The sequence below is a fragment of the Hippichthys cyanospilos genome, chromosome 7, assembly GCF_059441005.1.
Source record: "Hippichthys cyanospilos isolate Australia breed blue-spotted pipefish chromosome 7, RoL_Hcya_1.0, whole genome shotgun sequence".
NCBI lineage: Eukaryota > Metazoa > Chordata > Actinopteri > Syngnathiformes > Syngnathidae > Hippichthys > Hippichthys cyanospilos.
In genome coordinates, this window is record NC_142375.1 from 20,157,660 (window position 1) to 20,178,189 (window position 20,530).

General features: G+C 36.5%; 2 protein-coding genes across 2 annotated transcripts; one reads left to right on the top strand and one right to left on the bottom strand.

The window, feature by feature from the left end:
* Nucleotides 1-191: 191 nt before the first annotated feature.
* Nucleotides 192-11,631, top strand: mtap (methylthioadenosine phosphorylase). Its single transcript, XM_088419615.1, has 8 exons — nt 192-336; nt 695-781; nt 880-938; nt 1,523-1,690; nt 4,686-4,788; nt 6,059-6,298; nt 9,754-9,876; nt 11,233-11,631. The coding sequence occupies exons 1-8, from the start codon at nt 313-315 to the stop codon at nt 11,269-11,271; spliced, it is 843 nt and encodes a 280-aa protein (XP_088275741.1). The 5' UTR covers nt 192-312; the 3' UTR covers nt 11,272-11,631.
* Nucleotides 11,632-13,152: 1,521 nt separating this feature from the next.
* On the bottom strand, nt 13,153-16,344 carry cdkn2a/b (cyclin-dependent kinase inhibitor 2A/B (p15, inhibits CDK4)). Its single transcript, XM_088419584.1, has 2 exons — nt 15,985-16,344; nt 13,153-13,937 (listed from the first exon to the last, which is right to left on the bottom strand). Exons 1-2 carry the CDS (start codon nt 16,117-16,119, stop codon nt 13,686-13,688), a joined length of 387 nt encoding a protein of 128 aa, XP_088275710.1. The 5' UTR covers nt 16,120-16,344; the 3' UTR covers nt 13,153-13,685.
* Nucleotides 16,345-20,530: the final 4,186 nt, after the last annotated feature.

Genomic DNA, 20,530 nt, shown 5'->3' on the forward strand with positions numbered 1-20,530 from the left:
GAAGATCATGTTAATTGTTGAACTTTAATACTGCTGTTTATTAAGAACTCAAGAAGGTTTTAGTTTATTATATCTTAAAAAAAAATAAAAAAAAAGCTTGGAGGAGAGACAATAATACTGTACTATCGTGATTCTAAAACTTCCTGCTTTATCAACCCGGAACATCCGGTTTTTGCGCCTCGATTTTATTTTGAAGGTTGCACGTAACCAGGAAGAGAATGTTCTTTTCCCATGCACGTGAAGTACTGCAGAAGCTCTAACTAACTCGCCTCGCAATTTCCTTTAATATTCTCGTGATAAATTAGTTCCACCATGGCTTCTTCGGCACCCGTTAAGGTAAAAATATATCTATGTAAACGTATTTATGTATTTTTCCATATGTGAGCAGACGATGGGTGCGTAAACGTGCTAACAACAGAGCAGTGAGCAGCAAAACTCAACATGATGCTTAATTTGAGATCTGCAGCAGGGACAAGCAGACATGTCTTGTTTGGTGTTATTTTCGCATGTTGGTTTTTATTATAATTGCGAGGGCAATTTTACGGGTCGTTGACGCTCAAGCAAAGACGCTTCTGCGTTGACGCGCTTGTCAAGACGACTTTTCAAAATAAAAGCACACTACTACGCATCGGAATTGAATATGTCTGGCAAATTAAGAAAATAACAATCTGCTTTTTTTGTTTTAACTTTGTAGATTGGAATAATCGGAGGTTCGGGTCTGGACGATCCTGATATTCTGGAGGGAAGAGTCGAACGTTATGTTGACACGCCGTATGGAAAGGTTTGTCTTGTTTTTGCCATTCTAAATTTTACCCATGAAATTCCATCTTTTTCTGTGATTTCTTTTTGTTTGTTCTATCAATCTTGTTTTCTTGGCAGCCATCAGATGCCTTGATTTTGGGGAAAATAAAAAATGTCGAATGTGTCCTCCTGGCAAGGTAAGACATATCAAATACCGTATCACTCATTTTTGCGTTTTCTAAATGTACGTGAAGCAATCATTTCGGTCATCTAGTTTGGCTGAGTTAAATTGTGATAGCACCATCTAGTGGCTTTAACTGGTCACTACATCGGAGTTCGGTTATGGCGTCTTCTTTCTGTCGCGGATTTTCATTTACGAGCATAACCTTTTTCCTGCAATTTTTCGTACTTTTAAATCAGAGCAGTCACAAATAGCGGTTTACTTTATTAAAAATAAAGAAAAAAATCAACTTCATATTGACTTGATGTATTCTTTTCGTAACAAAAGAATCAAACTATAAAAAAGACGGAACAAAAACTAAAACATTGTAGATTTCGTTTAGTTTCTGTATTTTTGGGAACTCAACCTCTGCGATAAAACAGGGGAACACTGTACTATTACAATAGTTTCATTCATTGTCATGCTTATTATATGAATTATCACCTTGAAAAAAAAAACATTTGGCTCCCTCAGCACCACACAGTATATTAGCCCCAAAATTTCAACCATAAAAGTCAAGTTTTATTCCCAAAGTATATTTTACATAATTTCCTCCTCCAGGCATGGGAGACAACACACCATCATGCCATCTAACATCAACTACCAGGCCAACATCTGGGCGCTAAGGGAAGAGGGTTGCACACATCTGCTGGTCACCACGGCGTGCGGATCTCTGCGGGAGGAGATCCAGCCTGGCGATATCGTCATCATAGATCAATTCATTGACCGGTAAGTCCGTCAAAATTTGCAAGTTGAAGTGAAAAGGTAAATAAGTACATTTCACATCAGAATATTGTGTCTGTAAATTTGGATAGTATCAAATGAAAGCTTAATTTCCATCCCTTATTTAGAATTACAAGTATGTAATGTATGTGTAGTGTGTAAGGCAACACTGCCACCCAATGGTCACAGTTATCACCGCAGTGCTCAATTGGCTTAATATGAAATCAGTGGTTCTCAAATGGGGGGGTTCTGGTACCCCTGGGGAACTTCAGAAAGTACTCGAGATTTTTGATGAAAACAAACCTGCAAAAATCCTGTAAAAATACATATTGACTCAATTAATTGTTTCAGGAAAATATGCAGTAAGTTTATAAAACCAATTTTATGTTCAGTAGGTTATTTAAGTTCATTATTGTAAAAAGCCAGATTCTCCCCCTCTAGAATGGTTCGACCCAACTTGCCATGTTCCACCTCTCGTTACCTGTCAAGTTAATGATTTATTTTTGTGAACACATCTCTACTATGATCCCAAAAGGGGACATTCAGTTGAATATTTCTCTGCGGACAAATAATTACCGTAGGCGCACCTAAAAGCCTTATTTTTTTTAAAAAAAAAGCTGATGGTGCGCCTTTTAATCGGGTGCGCCTTATATATGGATCAATATTGAGATTGTGATTGGTAGATGGGGAATGACGTGATAAAGTAAGTTTTAGCTGTTTCTTTTGTGTGTTTGCAGTTGAACAAGGTTGCTCATATTGAGAGTTTAGAGTTATTATTTGAGTTATTATTTTTATTACTTTGAGTATTACTACATTGTGATTGAAAATATGCCTTTAAAATATGTCATAATCCTTATAATCCGGTGCACCTTATATATGGAAAACGTTTTTAAATATGTCATTAATTGAGTGTGCGCCTTATAGTGCGGATAATACGGTATTTATTTTTTAGAACATTTATGAGAACAGTTTTGAAGCCTCTGATTTCAAAACTAGCAAAGTGTGTGACGAACACACTTCAAATTGATATGACTTCAACGTCATGCCAGCCTTCCGAAAGAAAATATAACTACAAAATGGCCCACGATAAACTGAGTTTGACCATCCTGCTTTAGGCCATTTGAGAGAGCACAAAACTGCAACTAGGTGAATTTTTCATCAAATGGCTCGGGGCTATACTGTCTTCAACGTGAATTGAATCGTAATCTTCAAACTAAGTTACGTTATACGATTTTGGGCCTATATGGGCAGTGCTATAATGTGCAGCGATATTGACTTTGACACAACAGTAATTTATGTTTTGTTTTGTTGTTTTTTTTACGAGAAAAAAGAGAAAAAATTTGTGCGTGGTTGTATTTATTGCACGTGAGGCCCGTAATTATTCCAACGTGTTCTCACACATCTCGGTGACATGATTCATGTTACCATGTTTTAAAAGTGACAGGGTGGTGCAGGAAGGAACTTGTTGTGCCTGATCCTTTTTTTTTCTTCTTCTCTCCTCCATTGCAATTATTTGTTTACATTTCCTTTCACTTCCGTCGGCATGACACCTGCCTGATGCTTTTTCCGTGTCGACAGTGAGCGTTTAAAAAAAAAAAAAAAAGTAAATTGTGACATTTTACCTCAGGCGATGTGATGACGCTTAGGAATTTTACTACGAATATACGTCGCTAAACGTTTGAGAAATCTTCTTCCTGCTTGTCTCACGTTTCTCGGATGACTTGTGAGAAGATAACCTGTTAGCGTGTTCCCTCGCTACTTCACGTTTTGGTTATCGGGGCTTCATGTTGCGGATTTTCCTTATGACCAGAAATTTTTGCATTACCGGTTTACTTTGAAATTTTTTCTTCCTTATAAATCAGACCAGTCAAAAAAAACAAACAAAAAAAAGCGACTTAATACATAGATTTTCATTCATGATCATTTCTATTACAGGTTTAACTCGCTATTTTTCTTGATATTTTTATTCCATGTTGGACAAGACGAAAAAAAATAGAACATAAGAAACAAAATACAAAAATGGAACAAAAGCAAAAAAAAAAGAACGTTCAATATCTACTTTGCAGATTTTGGCTACTGCAGCTTCATTCTATTGCAGATTTTCATTTATGGACCTTTTCCAGTGCAGATTTACATTGCTATTTTCTTGCAATTTTCCTGCCTCGTAAATCACACCAATCAAAAAACAGCAATTTTATTTGCTAAATTAAAAAAAAAAAAATCAACCTATTATTGAACATATTGCAGGTTTACCTCACCATTTTTCTTGATATTTTTCCTCCTAAATTGGACAAGTCAAAAATCAGAAATTTTACCTATATATTTTTTAACAAAAGAAACTACAAAAGATAAATAGCAGAAAAAACCCAAATGTGTAAAAAAAATTGCCAATATTTTAGTTGTCAATACTGGAGTTTAATTTTTGCACTGTCAGCTTCACCTGTTGGCCATTTGTGAGAAACTATACACCAAAAAGGAGAAAAGGCGTTTTGCCCGTTCTGCTTTTTGCCTTTTGGTCAACTCGCGAATTTTTTTTTTGCAAATGCTTGAAACGCGTCAATTCCTCTTTTTCTCAACCAACAGTAACAGAAAACATTCATCCTAATCTACCAACATACTGATTACATTAAAAAAATCAACCAAATGCATCAAACATACCAAGTGATTGCATCGCAAATATGGAATAATTTATACGCCATTATTCTAACAACCACAAAGTACAATTTTGGAGCGCAAAAACATTAAAAAATGCTTACATAACTTTCCGTGAACAACCAAATCTAAATTTACCTCATCCCTACACACAAAGATCTTAAAAGTGCTCAAATCTTCCTAGTTACTAAAATTTCATGACATCTTGTGGTGTTACTGAAAGACGACAGAAATATTCAGCGATTAGGTGAATTTTTCAGTAAATAGCCAAAGAAAAACAACATAAACAAAAACTACAAAAAAATAAGGTGTTCTAATGAAGGTAAAGGAATGAATTGTGTTCTTACAGGACCACCAAGAGAGCTCAGACGCTTTACGACGGGCGGGCGACCAGTCCTCCGGGCGTGTGTCACATTCCCATGGCTGAGCCTTTCTGCAACAGGACCAGAGAGGTAAGCTTTATTTGGATGAACCCGCCCCCCCCTAAATTCAATGTTTTTATTAGATTTTTTTCTCATTTTTTATTAATTCATTCATTGCCAGTTCATTTAAAATAGTTTTCCTAAATTATATATCCGTCAATGCCAGTGAATGGGTTAGCGCGTTCATGTCTTTTTCAATTATTTTTTCTAAGCCACCGCAGAAAAGAGAAAACTTAAACAAGGTTATTATACATTAAAATTGTGAAATTATTGTTAAAACTGCTATCATTTTTAACATTTACAAAAAAGCAATACAAAACAACTCATCACTAGTTTTTAGAGCATTCCTACAGGTTATAGGTTAGTCTAAAACTGAAGAAAAAAAAATCAAGTTGCCTAAAATAATAAAAAAAAAAAAGATACCAATCTGTATTTTATTGCATTTACACTTTAAATGGCAAAACAAAGCCTTTTGCCTGTGGTCACCCCCTGGCATCGTCTTGCGGCGCCCAGAGGGGCTCGCAGAACAGCCCCGACCCCCCCAAAAAAAACCTTGCAAAGACACTGTAAACATCCAATTAAGTACCAGTTTCTTTGGAACCAGTGACAACCCCCCCACACTAGTTTTAGAGCATTGCTACAGGTTATAGGTTAGTCTAAAACTGAAGAAAAAAAAATCAAGTTGCCTAAAATTAAAAAAAAATGATACCAATCTGTATTTTATTGCATTTACACTTTAAATGGAAAACAAAGCCTTTTGCCTGTAACCCCCCCCCCCCCGCATCATCTTGCGGCCCCCCCAGAGGGACTCGCAGAACAGCCCTAACCCCCCCACCCCAAAAAAAAAAAAAAAAACCTTGCAAAGACACTGTAAACATCCAATTAAGTACCAGTTTTTTTGTTTTTGTTTTAAATTTAAATTTAAAATAAATTTAATTTAAATTTGGAACCAGTAACACCCCCCCCCCCTGAAAAGGGTCCTGCCCAGTTTAAAATAGGTTATTATCAATCGAGATCGTATAAGCATACCCAAATCCAAAAAACAATGACATTTCAACAACCGTTTAAAACTTTTTTTTTTTACAAATTTCAAACAGGTTGCAGGTTAATCTCAAACTGAAAAAATAACCAAGTGCCTCAAAGCGCCCGAAATAAAAAAAAAACGATGCCAATCGTTAATATTTTGCAATTATACTACACGGTAATAGCAAAGCCAAGTAAAAGCGTCCCTTCGACGTCCTAAAGCGTCACCGGTAGCGAAGGAAAGTAGCCAGCAAGGCGTTTTGTCGCCCCCTCCCAGTCGCTGGTGGAAGTGGCGCGCAGCCTGGGCATCAAGTGCCACGCGGGGGGCACGGTGCTGAGCATCGAGGGGCCCCGCTTCTCGTCGCGGGCCGAGAGCCTGATGTTCCGGCGCTGGGGCGCCGACGTCATCAACATGACCACGGTGCCCGAGGTGGTCCTGGCCAAGGAGGCGGGCTTGTGCTACGCCAGCATCGCCATGGCGACCGACTACGACTGCTGGAAGGAGCACGAGGAGGCGGTGAGTTGATTTTTTTTTTTTTTAATTTTCTCGTCCGGTTGGTTGACTTTGCTCCTCGGGCGTCAGTGTTTACTTTTGTTTTCGTATAAAGTTTGTCACGTGAGATTTCGCCAGTTGCAAAATTTAGAGCATTTTTCAAACCGCTGGACTGAGGCTTACTTTTACTTTGCCTTGGACCTCAGGAAAAGGTTTTCACGAATATTGTTTTTCAAATGAAAGTGAAAATATTAGAGGTCGATTGGTTTTCCTTTTTCTTCTTTTACTTGTTCTTTTTCTTCTGCTTTCTTTCTTTTCTTTTGTCCTCTGCTTTTTCTTTTTCCTTCACTCTTTTTCTTCTGCTTTTTTGCTTTTCTCTGCTCTTTTGCTTTCTTTTTTGTATTCTGATTTTTCTGCTTCCTCTTTTTTCCCTTCTTTTCTCTTTCTTTATTCTTCTGATTTTTATCTTTTTTTCTTTTCTGCTTTTTTTCTTCTATTTTCTGCTTTTTTTCTTTTTTATTGTTTCCTATTTCTTGTGCTTTGTTTCTTTCTTTTTCTTTCTTTTGCGTTCTGCTTTTTCTGATTTTCTTTTTTCGTCTGCTTTCCTTCTTGTCTAATTCTTTTTCTTGTGCTTTTTCTTTATTCCCTCTTTTTTTCTTGTGCTTTTTCTTTATTCCTTCTTTCTTTTTTCTTTGCTTTTTCTGTTATTTTTTCATTTTTTTCTTTTTCCTTCCTTGCTTTGTTTCTTTTTTCTTTCCTTTTGCTTTTTTTATACTCTACTTTTTCGGCTTTTCTTTTTCTCCTTTCTTTTTCTTCTAATTTCCTTCTTTTCCTTTTTCTTTTTCTTTGCTTTTCTGCATTTTACTTTCTTCCTGTTTCTTGTGCTTTGTTTCTTTTTTCCTCTTTCCATTTCTTTCTTTTTTGCTTTCTTTTATCTTGTGTTCTGCTTTTTTGCTTTTTTTGCTTTTAGCTTCAGCTTTTCTTTTTTCCTTTTTCATTTTCTTTTCGTTATCTTTATCTGTTTTCTTTTTTTCCCTTCCTTGTGCTTTGTTCTCTTTTTTTTTCTTCTAATACTTCATCTGCACAAAACTATTCATACCGGAAGTAATAACAACACAGTTTATGATAATCATAAAGGATAGACAAAAAAAACTATGTGAAGTTATAAATTTGGTGAGTTGGTGGGAAAGTTTTTATGTTTGATTTAAAATAAATGTATGTGTTGCCTGTCTTGGACCATTTCTGATATTTTTGAAACGAACCTATGAGCTTCATTTCGAGGACACATAAAAGGTTTGCGGCACCTTTGTTTTATCAACCAGTGTAATTAATCAGTTAAAAAATAAATGAAAAATTCCCCACGAGTAAAAAAAAATATCCTGTGTTGGAAATGAATGCATCATCAACATGAAGATATACTGATGAAATAATTTGGTACACACAAAATAAATAAATAAACAAATAAACGTTTTATCTAGATTTATTTATCTAGATTTATTTCTTTTACGTTTTATTTAGATTTTTCAAAATAGGCACTTTTTGCTCCGGTTAATTAATGAAGATTTTCTTAGTATTTTTTTCTCTGTCAGCTTGATGGTTTGGTGATGCTTTTTATGATCCGTCATGACTTTCCAAAGTTGGAATTTCTTGAATTTCTAGAAGGTGTTCCCAACTATAACTGAGTAAAGGGTTTCTCGCTTGATAAAAGTGATCTTGTGGCATCTATAGACAGTTAAATTTTAGGATTTTCAAAACGCTGCTTCCATCTGCGGCCGTGACCTCGGCTGACTTTCCGCTCCTTTTATTTGTGTCGCAAACTCAACGCTTGTCTTCATGCTGCTTTGCCAGGATGAAGACATTGCAGCAAGAATTTTCATGAGTCATTGTGAGTCACCCGGCATGGCTCACGCCGGATGGAGGCTAGCGGATCGAGCAGTCGGGGGCGGGGGGGGTCAGGAGGTAGCTGCGAAGCCGGCGGAAGGATGTGGCGAAAGGAAGGGATAGAAGTCAGTGGAAAGAGGTCAGCGGCGGAACTTAGGGAGCCGACAGGGCTCGGATCGATGAAAGCCGCCCACGCGCGGCGCGACCGCTGCATTATCAGGGCTTTATTGCTCACTTTGATACCACCGCTGCACTGCACGCCTCCATGGCGAGCATCGTACTCGGAAAACTAATCGCGCTCTCTTTTTTTTTTTGTTTGTTTTTTTTTGCGCTGCAGTGGCAGGAAGTTCAATGTATTGACACGCAAACGACAGCGCCCGGACTGATAATTTGTCACCCGTCTATGATATTCAGCGCTCAAAGGAAAGTTTTCAGGGATTTCTTTTAATATTGTGGCATTATGGTACAAATTATGGAAAGCCCTTTGATTTATTATTATTATTTTTTTAATCTCATAAAAGTTTCAAGGGGGGCGGGGCGACTAGGTAGTTGAAATTTCAGTAGAAAATTAAAACAAGGTGCAAGGTGAAGGTGTGAGATTTTGTGTACAAACATAATGATTGTCCAAAATTTGGACCATATAAAACCATTATAATGACAATTTATGAGATGCATTTTAGTAGGATTTATGACATTGATTTTTCTGCGATTTCTGCGACATTCTGTTGAGTGGCAGTCAAAACATGTCAGCAAACTGAAAATTCTTTGTTGACTTGTATTTTACTTCAAGACAGTAGGTGGCAGTAAAGACCAGTTAATGCCTATTTTTTTAAAGTGTCATCATCACGCCCTACTAGAAAGACAGAACATATCATCTTTCAATGTTTTGTTTAAATTTAACCGACATATGAATGGATAGAACTGATGCCACTGAACAATGAGAGTGGTTGAAAGAAAAAAAATCATAAATAACTTGAATTACTACACCCCTAAAAGCATTTACAAAATTACGGGGAAAAAAATCAGTGTGTTTAGTTTGCAAAGCGTGCACATAGGGTTAAATACAGTCCCATGAAAAAATATTTGCGCCCGTCTTGATTTTTGTGTTTTTTTTCATATTTATCACTTGCAGAAGTATGATTTCATCAAACCAATATTAATACCACCCCCAGAACACCCAAGGTTATATAAAATGCAGTTTCTAAATCATGCTTTTTTCTTTTTGTTTGCATTTTGAAGTTGGTTTATTGTGTCGTGAAATCTGTCACCTTTTGCAGTAATGAGTGAAATCAGACATTTGTGATTATTGTTAATTAGCCTTTCTCGCCACTGTGGAGATATTTTGGACCAATCTTCTTTGAAGAATTTTTTCAACTATTTTTTTTGAGCAAGAACTGTCCATTTCGGGTCACACCACAGCATCTCAATTAGGTTCAAATTCAGATTTGAACCTTATTTTGGTTTTGCCGAATCGTTATTCTGTTTTTCGGTGTTCTTTCGTGACCCGGATGAGTCGTGACGGTTCTCTTGGGGTCATATCAGTTGGGCCGACACCCCCAGGAAGGTTTGCCTTTGACGTGTCTCCTTCCGCTCTGCAGGTCTGCGTTGACAACGTGCTGAAGACCATGAAGGAAAACGCCAACAAAGCCAGCAGCATCCTGCTGACGGTCATACCGCAGATCAGCCAAATGGACTGGAGCCACACCAGAACATCTTTGAAAGTAAGCTTTTCACCGTTTTTTTTGGCCGATATTGAGCCACTCAATGCATGATAAATAACGCAAACAAAATGTTGTCATTTGTCAAGGCTTAATGAATGCATTTATTTTAATAACCTAACACAGTGGTTCTTAACCTTTTTTTCAGTGATGTGCCCCCTGTGAAATATTTTTTCAGCCAAGAACCCCTTAACCAGTGCAAAGCATTTTGGGTTAATGTAAAAAAAAAAACTTAAAACATGCCAAAAAAACTTTAGACTCTTTAAAACTTTATTTGCATCGTTCCACAAAAAAATAATCAAGCTAAAGTGTCCTTTTGGATAATCCAAAAAAGTGTTAAAAACAAATAATTAATAAATATTTGTGTGACCTGTTCTAAAAAAATCGAAATAAATATTTGTCCACAGAAAAATATTAAACATAAAGTGTCTATTCATAAAAAGAAATAATTAACTTAATTATTCATAAATAATCAACATTGCGTCAGACCTATTCTAAAAAAGAAATAATTGTAAATAAATATTTGTTCACAAAAAATATTAAACATAAAGCGTCATGTTTTGGGGTTGCATTAGAGATCTGTTCATAAAAATAAATCATTAACTTAATTATTCATAAATATTTGTCCACGAAACATAAGCAACATTGTGTCAGACCGATTCTCAAAAAGAAATAATTGTAAATAAATATTTGTTCCCAAAAAAATATTACAAATAAAGTGTCCTGTTTTCTGGTTACAGTACAGATCTGTTCATAAAAATAAATTGTTAACTTAATTAATAATAAATATTTGTCCACAAAAAGTAATCAACATAAAGTGTCAGACCTGTTCTCAAAAATAAATATTTATAAATAAATATTTGTCCACATACAAATAGTCAACTTAAAGTATCCTCTTTTGAGGTCATAGTAGAAATAAATCATTAAATGACAGGTGACGAGTAGCGGCACATGACAAGTTGGTCCGAACCATTCTGGTATGGGGGAGAGCTTTTACAATAATGAAATTGAATAACCTACTGAACATTAAAAAAATATTTTATGAACTTATATTTTCCTGAGTTAATTCAATAAATATTTTTAAAGGATTTTTTCATGTTTGCGCTGTTTAAAATCTCGAGTACCCCCTGGAGTTCCTTCAAGTACCCCCAGGGGTACCAGAACCCCCATTTGAGAACCACAGATATGCACTGAGTGATTGACTGCTTTCATCATAATAAAAACGCTAATTTTATTTTTTTATCCGTTGAGTTTGAAAGGCAGCGAACAGTTTTTTGAACAATGTTATACAAGTGCTTCTGCCTTTGTGTAAACGCAAACATGTTGATGATGATAATAAATGTGTTTACTGTGCTGTAGGCCATGGCCCAGTCGGCGGTAATGTTGCCCAAACATTGACACGCCCGGAAAAAAGGAACGGATACGCTGCTCACATGTGGGTCTGTCATCATTGATGAAATGAAAACCAAGCATGTCCTCTTAAGTCATTTGAAATTAGTCCCTGGGATCCGTTGTGGTTTTATATCACCAACAAGCAAGGACTTCTCTCACTCTCATTTCAATTGGACATTTTCACTAGATGTTATTTTTGTATGCCGTAGTCATTTCGTTTTTTTGTAATTGTCTTCTTATTAATGTACACTTTTTTTTTTTTTGGACTGAATCATCCTCATCTCTGGAACTATATCCGTAATAAGATCTGTCGTTGTTGCTTCCCTCTACATAAAAAAAAAATAAACAACTCGTTTTTTCACCAGAGCATACTGTATCAATAATATACATACAGTACCATATGTACTATACATTAAAAGTACCGTATTTTTCGCACTATAAGGCGCACCGGATTATAAGGCCCACCCTCAATTAATGACATATTATAAAACCTTTTCCATATATAAGGCGCACCGGATTATAAGGTGCACCCTCAATTAATGACATATTTTAAAACTTTCCATATATAAGGCGCACCGGATTATAAGGCGCACCCTCAACTAATGACATATTATAAAACCCTTTCCATATATAAGGCGCACCGGATTATAAGGCGCACCCCCAATTAATGACATATTTTAAAACTCTTTCCATATATAAGGCGCACCGGATTATAAGGCGCACCCTCAATTAATGACATTTTAAAACTCTTTCCATATATAAGGCGCACCGGATTATAAGGCGCACCCTCAATTAATGACATATTATAAAACCTTTTCCATATATAAGGCGCACCGGATTATAAGGCGCACCCTCAATTAATGACATATTTTAAAACTCTTTCCATATATAAGGCGCACCGGATTATAAGGCGCACCCTGTTTTGCACAAAACAAACCAAAAAAAAAAAAAATCAGTAATTTGTTACAGGACATATTTAAAATTGGGTTATTTTGTATAGAACAATAATAATTTGCAAATTTTTGTTTTTAGAGTGTAGCAATTTCTTTCACTCCAAAAACAAGTGGGTGAGGAAAAAAAAAAAAAAAGACTGACCCAATATTTGGATCATGGTGGTCCAAAATAAATTTTGCCATATTCTTCTAAGTCAAAAGTAAGCCAATTATGGGTTAAAAAAAAAAAAAGACTCGCCCAATATTGGGTCAATTTAACCCATGTTTGTGTGTATTTTCTAGATTATCTTGAACATAACCATTTTTTTGGGGTTGTTTTGTGTGTGTGTTGAAAACACCCCAGAAAATTGGGTCTAAGCAATTCAAATATTGAGCAAGTCATTTTTGATGACCAGTAATTGGCTTATTTACTATTTTTATCAGTAAAATTTCTACATTCTAAAAACAGCTGGGTCAAAAATAACCATTTTTGGGTCATATTTTGACCCATGATTGGGTTATTTATTTAACCAACTCTGACGGAAATGTCTACATTGTAAAAGCGATCGGGGTAAAAATATCCCAATTCCGGGTCAAAAAATGGCCAACTAAATATGACTCATGTCCAGAATGTTTTGGTCGGATTAACCCGAATATTTTTTTTGCACATAATCGGGTTGTTTTTAACCGAATAGTTTTATGGCTATCCGAAATATCGGCACTCATTTACCATGTCCTTAGCGACTTGACATTTTAAGACAAAAGAACGTCAAAATAATCCCAATTATGTACATTTCCTTTGCAAACATTTTTAGTTTTACTTTCAAACGTCTCTGTCGGATGATTCCCATATGACACGTCAACGGGCGCCGTTTTTCGTCGTAAGTGTGCGAGCGCAACAAACTTCACATTCGGTCACATGCTCAAAAGCGAGTCATGGAATGGGAGCGTTAAACAGGTTTGAAAGTCACTTTTATTCTTTAAATGCTGACTCTGTATGCTGCATACACACACCCACATAATTGGCAGCCTTAAAAGCCACTTCCTGAATCATAAAAGATTAAAGTCCAAATGAAAATCAAAAAGGTGTTTGGGAAATAAAGTTTATGCAAAACATGCTAGATTTTTCCCCTGCGTTAAACTGCAAACTTTTTTTGTTACGCCAACCTGTCTAAATGAAATACTTTTCTTCTGGTTCTAAATGAATAGAAGAAACAAAAAGTCTGTTAAAGTGCAATTTCTTCATAAACATTGATTGCGGACTATTTTTTTTTCTTGAAATAAGTCAATTATTTCAGTCATTCAAGTAAGGTCCAAATAAAGTTAATAAATAAGTAGCCTAATATTTGAAAAAAAAAAAAAAAAAGTCCAGTTGAAATTCCGAAAATAGTAAGCGAACAGGATTTTGTCCCACAAAGTTCAGGAGGTGTCCTCCAATAAATAAAATCAAAACTGGACACGAAAAAAAACCAACAAATAAAAAACCCTTCACAGTGACTCCAGGAAGGCGACGACATGGGCGTGTCCGTGTTTCCGGGCCACGTCCACGGACCGGCAGTTTTCGTGGTCTCTGGTCTGCGGTGAGGCTCCGAACTGGACCAGGAGCCGCGCGGTGTCCCCGAAGCCGGTCCGGGCCGCGTCGTGCAGCGGGGTGCTCCCGGTGCGCGCGTCCGCCACGTTGGGGTTGGCGCCGCCCGTCAGCAGCAGCCGGGCCACCTGCGTGCTGCCCATCATCATCACCTGCGAAAAGGGCAAACTTTACAAATGTGAACAATTGGACCTTTAGGGAACATTAATACAATATAAAAAAAATGGGCCACAAGAATTCATTTCTATTGTACAATCAAAACTTTCTTCATTAAGGGCAACAATGGCTTTTTAACTAAATTAATAAATGAGGAGCAGACGAGGAGTGCATTTAAGAGATCTGAGAAAGTGCACATCTCTGCTCTCCTCGTGAGTAAAAGCTACTTTTCTTCCCTCTGGTTTGTTGTGTGATATTGGGGGGCTTTGCACTGGTCTACACAGACAAGTAGTACAATATGATGATATGATATTCAGTGTCCCTTGAAAGTCAAAATGCTCGAAATCGGGTTGCAATCTAGGGGATGCCTTTTAAGATAACGCTTGGCACTGAAAGAGTTCTTATGTTTGTACTCAAGTAATGTCACTGAGAAAATGGCTCTTTACACCATTTTTAATATACCAAAGCTTAAAATAAACAATCTACATCATACAAAAAAATGTGAATGAATATACTTTATAAAAGAGATCAGTAGTGTCCAAACTTTGGCGTGGGGGCCACATTTTAGCGGACTGCAGGATCTATTAAAATAAGTTTTCGACATGGCCTGCAATGCTATCAAAAAGGTGTGGAAGACAGCATAAGAAGTATGGAAAAAAAATCATAATTTGCCTCAACCTTTAACAGAAAACCTTGACATAGCAGTTTTTTGTGGATAACTACATCATTAGGTGGCCAATATAATGGTGAAATTTTCAAATTACATTTCTTTTAATTGTACACTGAGAAATAGTGAGTCGAACTCTTGTTACATTTTTTTTCCTTCTAATTTTTCAACTCCGTAGCTCTAGGAAAGACGCTTTGTAAAAAAAAAAAAAAAAAAAAAAAAAACGTGAAACAAGCTTACAAAGCATAATATTCGGTTACCATCTGTGTTTTGCACTTCAAATTTTATAGAAAACTGAATGAAAAATGGACTGACACCAGTCTTGCTTCTTGGTTTTCTTGGACCTTTATTGATCCTTTTCTCAATCCCCTGTAAAAATAAATGGCCTCAAAAATTCATTTATAATGTACAATCAAAACTTGAATCATTTAATACAGTTTGTACTCATGTAATTTTCATGAGAAATTGGCTGTTGCACAGTTTTTGATATGTCTAAATCAAGTCAAATTTTCTATGATTTTTTTTTACCTCTATACACCCCGAACCTCCATTTTGAAAAAATAAAATCAAAACGCATTTGCAGCATAATAGTCAGTTCTATGTTTTTATATCTGTATTTCACCCTTTAAAACAATCACATACATAGAAATTGGCATGAAAATGAACCAATATTGAGTCTTAATGTTTTCATTCTTTTCTTGTCCCCCTGTAAAATTTGCAAAGTTGTCTCCTATTGCCCCGTATCTACTGGATATATATAGACTGTAGAATATTCACAATAAATTAGGCATTATTGTGAGAGACATGCGGTATTTATTTATTTAACTTCAGAGATTTTTTTTTGCAAAAGGAATGCAGTTGTATTGGGGTTTTCGACATCTCATTTTGTGTTTTCCACAAAATGGTCGCACTGTGTGCCTGCACTCAAGCAAACATCAAAATCTTATTAGGAACCCTTGATGGATTTTCACCGTATTATCGTTAAAGTAAAAATAGACGAGCTGAAGAGCTAAGTACATTTTTCAATTTTTTTTTCGGTATATGGACTTTAAAAAGGAAAACGTGTGGTTTAGCTTTTAGCTTCGCACATTGCATTTTCCCAGTCACGACTTTTATTGATTCGAATGATCTTTTATGACCTGAAATCTCTGCAATTTAGGGACCATTTGATTTGGAGAGACTCCAAATATCTTGATTGGCATTTTGACAAATCGAAGACTTTATTTATTATAGTATTCCTTCATTTTATTGTTGTTGTTGTTTTTTAACTTTTGTAAAGACTTGTTGATAAAAATGACTTTTTTTCTTTAGATTTGAGGGCGGAAAGCTATATAAAAGATTGCATAGGTAGTCAAGATGAGTGTGCGCCTCCTGACCTGCAGCGCGGTGTAGCCCAGCCGGTTGACCGCGTTGACGTCCGCCCCTGCCCGGAGGAGCCGCTCCACTTCGGCCGCGTTCCCGGTCGCAGCCGCCGAAGTGAGCTCATCCTCCAGACTCCCCATCCTCATCATCGTCGCGCTCCCGTGCAAAACCGGCTGCCCACTTTGACAAATCCGAACAAAAATATCTTTCCAATCCACGTGTGCTGCTGTTTTTATTTATATTCGAACTCTCCTCCCCGTTCGTAAAGCGGAGCGACGTAAATCCAGTTCAGTAATGTGTCCGGGCTTGCCTGAATGTGTGCGCGGAGTGACGTCACTCCCTGTCACTCGTCCTCTTGCGCATGCGCATTACAGATTGTTGCACTGCGTTGTCAGCCGCGTGACATAAAAAAAAAACAAACAATGCTGTCAATTTTGGACTCTGCGCTTTCGATTTTGAATAATAGCCATAAGAACGCGGTTGTAATCGCAGTTTATGTCCCGTGATAAGAGGTTTCACTTGTGTTATGTCGTTTCTAAACTTGATCGACCCAGTTTAAGCCATGCTAAACTAACAACTAAAAGAATAGCAATGACAGGCATTTGAATTCAAAACATACGTCATTTAAGGGAAATGCAAGTAAAAAAAAAAGAAAAAAAAAGAATTTGCGATATCTTCTATTCGTCTCCACAACTTTAAACAAAGCATTCTGAATAGTATTGTGCGTGTGGGGTATGAATTTAGCAGTGAAATCCAGCAATTTTGTCACTTGCTGTCGCCTGAAAATGACGTCACATTTGCGTAGAAAACATCCAGGGATACGTTTGTGAAAACAGGAGAGCTGTGATTGTTTTTGCGTCAAGCCGAGTATGATTGGCTTTTATGAGAAAAGATGTTTCACATTATTTTCATGTCTTTTTTTTAAAATTTAAATTACCCAAAAGTGAACAACACCTGAAAGCACATTTTTAAACTAAATTGATCCTGTGCCACTTTTCACTGTGTATACATATAAAATAATGAAAAAGTAACATATTCTTAGGTTAAAAAAATCACAATATAAATTCTACAGAGCACCATAATTGTATTTGTGCGCGTTATCAGCCTTCCATGTGATTTCCAAGGACAATTTCTTCCATCGCCTTACCTGCTGAATGTTGTACCATATAAAGGTAAGGAGATTTTTTACAACCCTGCAAAGTGATCATGCGGCACTCACTAAACACACAATATCAGGCTGTAAACTAAATGGCTGAATTAACCTCATTTGCGGCGGTAATCTAGCAGGAATGCGCCACACGTGTGGGATTTATTAGGTCAGCACATTGCCTAGATTGACATTACGCACCCAAAAGGCAACATTTATGTTCGGGGACCTGATGCCGAATTGAAGCCATAAAGAAAAATGAAACAATCGTTTTGATTGTGCCGTTAACCCCGAAGTTTTGATTTCATAATAAGTACAAAATACAAAACTAGTGGAATGACAGGACCTTCTCAACAGACAAGCTGATCAAATGTTTGGAATAGTTTTGTGCGCCCATTTTATGTGAAGACAATAAGGGCTGTGTGGAAGACAATAGTCTATACAAGGAGAGGGACTAAAGGTTGTCAAATTCGCATGTGGGCTAGGAGAGTAACAGGCGCTGATGCAATCTCAGCTGTTAAGTGTCAAACACAAAGATACCAAGTGAAGGCACTGAACAAGGAGCTGATGTCAGCCACGGCTCACACACAGATGCTCACATGCAGACCAGGTGGGGCAACCCGACTTTTAACTAAAGGCATTCAACACGCAAATAGGAGATAGTTAATCAAATAATCATGAATAAATAAATTAATTAATTAATACCGGACAATTAATCGGCCAGCATATTTAAACCATCTTTCATGTTAAGTAAATGTCGATTGTTGTTTTTCAGTACAAGACTTTTGCTTGGTTTATGTAAAATGAACATGGCAATTTAAAATGGCATTTATATGCTTTTTTTTTAAAAAAAAATGTTCATAAATAAGCAAAACCTGGGTCAAAATGAAGAGGGGATAATCACAAGATTTGTTAGTGAACAAGATTACACACACACACACACACACACACACACACACACACACACACACACACACACACGCAAACAACAATAATATCCCTGGGTCACTTTGACCCATGTTTTGCTTTTGGAATGTTGCAAAGGAAAAATCCTTTTGCAAAAATCAATTCAAAAAAATGTATATAAAATCAGAAGCTTTGTACTGAAAAAGTACATTCATTATTTAATTGGTTTCAAATGGGCTAGTTTGACCCACAACGTTACGCGATTAAAGTGAACAAATCAATCAAACAAAAACGTATTATGTTAGAATATGAATGAATGAGAAAGCCCAAATACTGTATGTATGTTTTAAAATGAATTTACACCATTCGTATTCGTAAAAAGCAGGATTAAGAAAGCAAATTTACGAGGTGTTTTTACATGTCATTTATTTGTTATGAATTAATTTATTTTTATTGAATTTAATTCATTTAAATAAATGAAAATTGAATGTATTTAATCATTTTTTATATTAAAAATTTCATTATTTTTTTCAATTTAAATGGTAGCGCTCTGCCATCTAGTGACTAAGAGTGGAAATACATAAAAAAACCATAGAAAAAAATGATTACAACTAACAATTTTGCATTTTTTTATTTTCCAAAATTAAGCAAGTGTAAACCTGAAGGATGAATGTGTTACTGTATTGGATGCGATACTCAGCATATGTGTGTATGCATGTGTGTGTGTGTGTGTGTGTCAATACCATTCATAAATCAGAGGTGTGCGGAATGCAAATTTGTCTCAAGGCTTCACAGCCTACAGCCACGGAGGTTGAGCGTGGGCGGAGGTGCGCTGGTCTGGAAATCCCCTCCGCCGATGTTTATTTGTCAGGTGTGTGTGTGTGTGTGTGTGTGTGTGTAAAATGCCAGTGATCATATGCTCTTTTTTTTTTTTTTTTTGGTCCAACATTCAGTTTGAGTGAGTAAACAGTCTGGCAGAGAAGTCAATGTCGATTGTTATCGTTCTTGCTTGGATTCTTATGAGAATGATGCGAATGTTAAATTCGGTTTCGTACAAATGCTAACTAATAACTACTTAATAACTACTAACTAATAACTTCTTTATTTTTTGCCACAATGTCAAATTCTTTAATGAAAAAAAAAACAGGTTTTATCCCAAGAAGAAAATGCAAACTTGAAAAATACCCTAACCTGTCTAAATAACATATGAACATGAATGCCTTGTTACACTTTTATTTTGAAATAACGCTAATGGCCGACTTGACTCATTAACACTATGTTGCCCTGAAATCAAGTTTCATTGCTAATTATGCAAATGAAGTATGATTTCAAAAGATTTCTATGCGCCATTGTAATATACGGTGCTTATCGCAAGCTGTTAGCGGCAGCTCCAACATTAGCAACTAGCTAGCGATAGCAGCGACGTGCAGCACTAGCAGCTAGCAGCATTAGCGTCTACTAGCACTCAACCATTCCATATAGGCTGACGAGAGCTGCGTACCTGTTTTTTTTCATGTTACAAAGTGGAACACAAATTTTCATCCCCTCTTTACGGCATTTTTCCCACTTTACAGCACCAACAACAATTACAAAATTCAAATTTGGCGTTCAGTCAATGTGCGAGTCACACCGTGCTCATACGTCACTTCATGCGTTACTGCATATGTCACTAAAATGCTGGCCTGCTATTGGTCGGCGTCACGGTGTCGCTAAGAGGCTGATCTGCTATTTGTCGGCGCACGGGCTCACAGAGAGCTCCCTAAGGACTTTATTTCTGTGAGAGTGCTTTCAATATTGTATTTATTTTGCATTTTAGCGCTTAATTCAAACTTGAACTGGTTAGCCTTGAGTCCCAAGATTGCTAATGATGTTAAAGGGAGAAGATGATTAGTATGGAAACGAAGCTGGAGATGATCAAGAAATAAAAAGAAGGCTAGGCTAGGCTAGGCTACCCTCGCTAGGGAAATGGCCGCAACTAGCTCAAGTCACGTCACTCCAATGGTAAATAAAATGTCATTTTTCACTTATATATTTATTTATGATGTTGTTTCATCATATACATGTATATTACAGTATATGTGAGTAGCACATACTATACTATTTTGATACTATATTTTAATATGTTTCTAAAATTTTCATGTTTTTACCTAGGGTTTTATATGCACTAGCTAATTAGCATTGGTTTTAATTAGATGATTTTGCTTTACGATCCCAACTCCAGAACGGATTAATTTAATAATTCACTGTATGTTAAACGACTTCACTGACATAGTTGCGGTTCCTACTGATCAATTTTGTGCAAAAAAAACCAACAAACAAAAAATTACAACTGGGGTTTCGACATCTTTTTATTTCATAAATCAAATTTGGGGGGTGGGGTGGGGGGTTATATTATTATTATATCTCACTAAAGTCTCTCTATCTTTGTGGGTTCGTCTTGTTTTTGTGAGGCAATTTTAGAGGGCCCGACGTGTCCAAATCTCATTTTGAAGGTTAATACTTGGATT